The 2,308-nt window shown below is 52.4% G+C and overlaps 1 protein-coding gene across 1 annotated transcript in view; it reads left to right on the forward strand.

Annotated features, from left to right (window-relative positions):
• The window catches only part of SLC5A9 (solute carrier family 5 member 9), a 22,716-nt gene extending 21,327 nt beyond the window's left edge, over positions 1-1,389 (forward strand). The window contains exon 14 of the mRNA XM_081818409.1: positions 15-1,389. Within this exon, the coding sequence (XP_081674535.1) occupies positions 15-223 (209 nt within the window). The 3' untranslated portion in view covers positions 224-1,389. The remainder of the gene's footprint in view (positions 1-14) is intronic.
• Positions 1,390-2,308: the final 919 nt, after the last annotated feature.

Consider the following 2,308-nt stretch of genomic DNA (forward strand, 5'->3'; position numbering starts at 1 on the left):
ACTGCGGTCTTCAGCCCCACGCAGGCGGTGGGGCCGGCTGCTGTGGGACTGGTTCTGCGGGCTGGCCGGCCACCCCGAGCCCACGCTGAGCCCTGAGGAGATGGCCACACACCAGCGGGAGCTGACCAGCATTGCCGAGGAGCCGCTCTGGAGAAGCGTCTGCGACGTCAATGCCATCCTGCTGCTGGCCATCAACATCTTCCTCTGGGGCTATTTTGCCTGACTCCGCAGACCTGGCTTCAGTGGAGACAGAGTAAACTGGACTGGAGCCGGGCCAGTTCATCTTGCTGTGAAAACCTGGGACCACTGAGGCTGAGCCGGCAGGAGCCCCTGGCCCAACCTGCACACTGGCCATGTGGGGAAAGGGAGACCAGAGAGGGCTCTGGGTTTGCTCAGGGCCACACAGCAGGACTCGCACCCAGGTCTTCTGACTCCAGCTCTTTTTCCATTATACTGCCCTATGTTCCTATCCTCAGAAACACAGTCTCCACCCTCTTGGTGCTTCTATTTAGGAGCTTTTACTATACATGTATTTTTAGGCTTAAAAAAGTGGAAGATATAAGAAAAGGGGTTGCAAGAACATTGCAAAAGTCCAAGTGCATCTTTGCTCACCTGTATCCCTTCCCTCCACCCTTTGTCCTCCCCTCCCTCCCTAGTTCCCAACCCCTAGTCATCTATTTCTGGCAGGCATCGACCCAGGAGGGCCTTTACTTCCACTGCCAGACCCCAGGGAGTGAGGGACCAGGGTGGAATGTAAGCATGGTGACAGATGGTGTTTGGGCAGGGAGCTCTGGGGGGCTCTCCTTGGTGCCACTCAAATTCTGCCCCTTCCCACCGTCACTTCCAAACACGTGGAGTTCCACGGCCTTGAGGCATTTAATGTACTTGCCACAACTGGGTCAGGATCCCACTCCTGCTCCCACACCCTCTGGACCTGCCTCTGTAGCCGTACCGATCACTGTCCTGTGATGTTTATCTCCCCGGCTAGGCTGCGTACTCCAAGGGGCAAGGACCAAAGACCAAGGGCCACGTCCCAAGTGACTTTGTACCCAGAAAGTAACAGTGTCCAATAAATGGTGATTTAGTAATTCTCTAAGGTCCCGGAAGGCTTCGCATGGTGGCTGGCTGCGTCGTGACTTGGGAAGCCAGCTGGTGGGGAGGAGCCTCCTTCAGCTGGAGTGTGCACACCATGCCTCAGATGTCTGGAAAGGGACCACAGTCCTGTCCCATTGCCAAGGACACAGTGAGAAGGTCCGTTCCTTTCTCTCTCGTGTCTAGGCTGCCCCTACTCTCACCTGACCCTCTTCGATGCGGCCTCTGATCATCACTCTGTACTGATCACTCACCATAAGTGACTACAAATAAAATTCTCGTCCTTTAAGGCTTAAACACAGCTGATTCTATGAACACCTCCTGGTGCTGCTGCCTCCACATTTCCGTGTCCCCTGACCTTTGACCTCACCAGGCCCTGCTTTCCTCACTGTTCCCTACTGACCGTTACTGGGAACTCAGCTTTTCCCCCTCATTTTCCCCAAAACCATTCCCTTGAAGCATTTGTGTGCAACCAAATGTACCAAAGGTTTGGGGAGGGAAAGAATCTTAAACCACAGAAGCACAATTTAAAATTAAGTATTGAACATCCCTATGTTCGAAAGCTTCTAGCAGCCTATGAGAGTTCCCCACAGACCTCGGAGTCTCTAACCTCCTGCCGTCTGCACTGCGGTGCTCACTCCCCTCCTCAGACTCTACTGTCCTTCAGGGCCTCCTCCTCAGTGTCCCCTCTCTTTGTGATGCGAGCCTGTCTGGGTCCAGACCTCTGTCCTTTCAGCCAGAGATGCATGAGCATGCTATCAAAGGTAGTAGGGCCACGAGAAAGGTAGCCACTCCCCTTCTCTACCCTCTTTGCCTGGTTGGTTCCTACTTATTCCTTACCTGGACGTAAAAATTCTACACATCCTAAGGGAAGCCATATTTCCCAGTGGTGACCTTACTCTGGTCAGCTGCCTTCCAAAGCAGCTAAGTCCCCAGCACCCAGCATAGAGTCTCATGCTCCCCTGACTTTACCTTTGAAGAAAATGTCGGAGTGACCCATCTGTATAATGATGTCATGAATATTCATCTCATCTCCCAGATTGTAAGCTCCCCAACCGAGTCACCATTTGCACCCAAATGCAATGTGGTGTTTGAGTAAGTGAAAGAATAAATTAATGAATGAGAGAAAGAGCATCCTTAGCAGAGGAAACCAAATGTTCAAAACACAGAGGTGGGGGAAAACCATGACACAATCAGGAAACAAAAAGTAGTTTAA

This window comes from Leptonychotes weddellii, chromosome 4 (genome assembly GCF_054177405.1).
Source record: "Leptonychotes weddellii isolate Sample4059 chromosome 4, ASM5417740v2, whole genome shotgun sequence".
Lineage (NCBI taxonomy): Eukaryota > Metazoa > Chordata > Mammalia > Carnivora > Phocidae > Leptonychotes > Leptonychotes weddellii.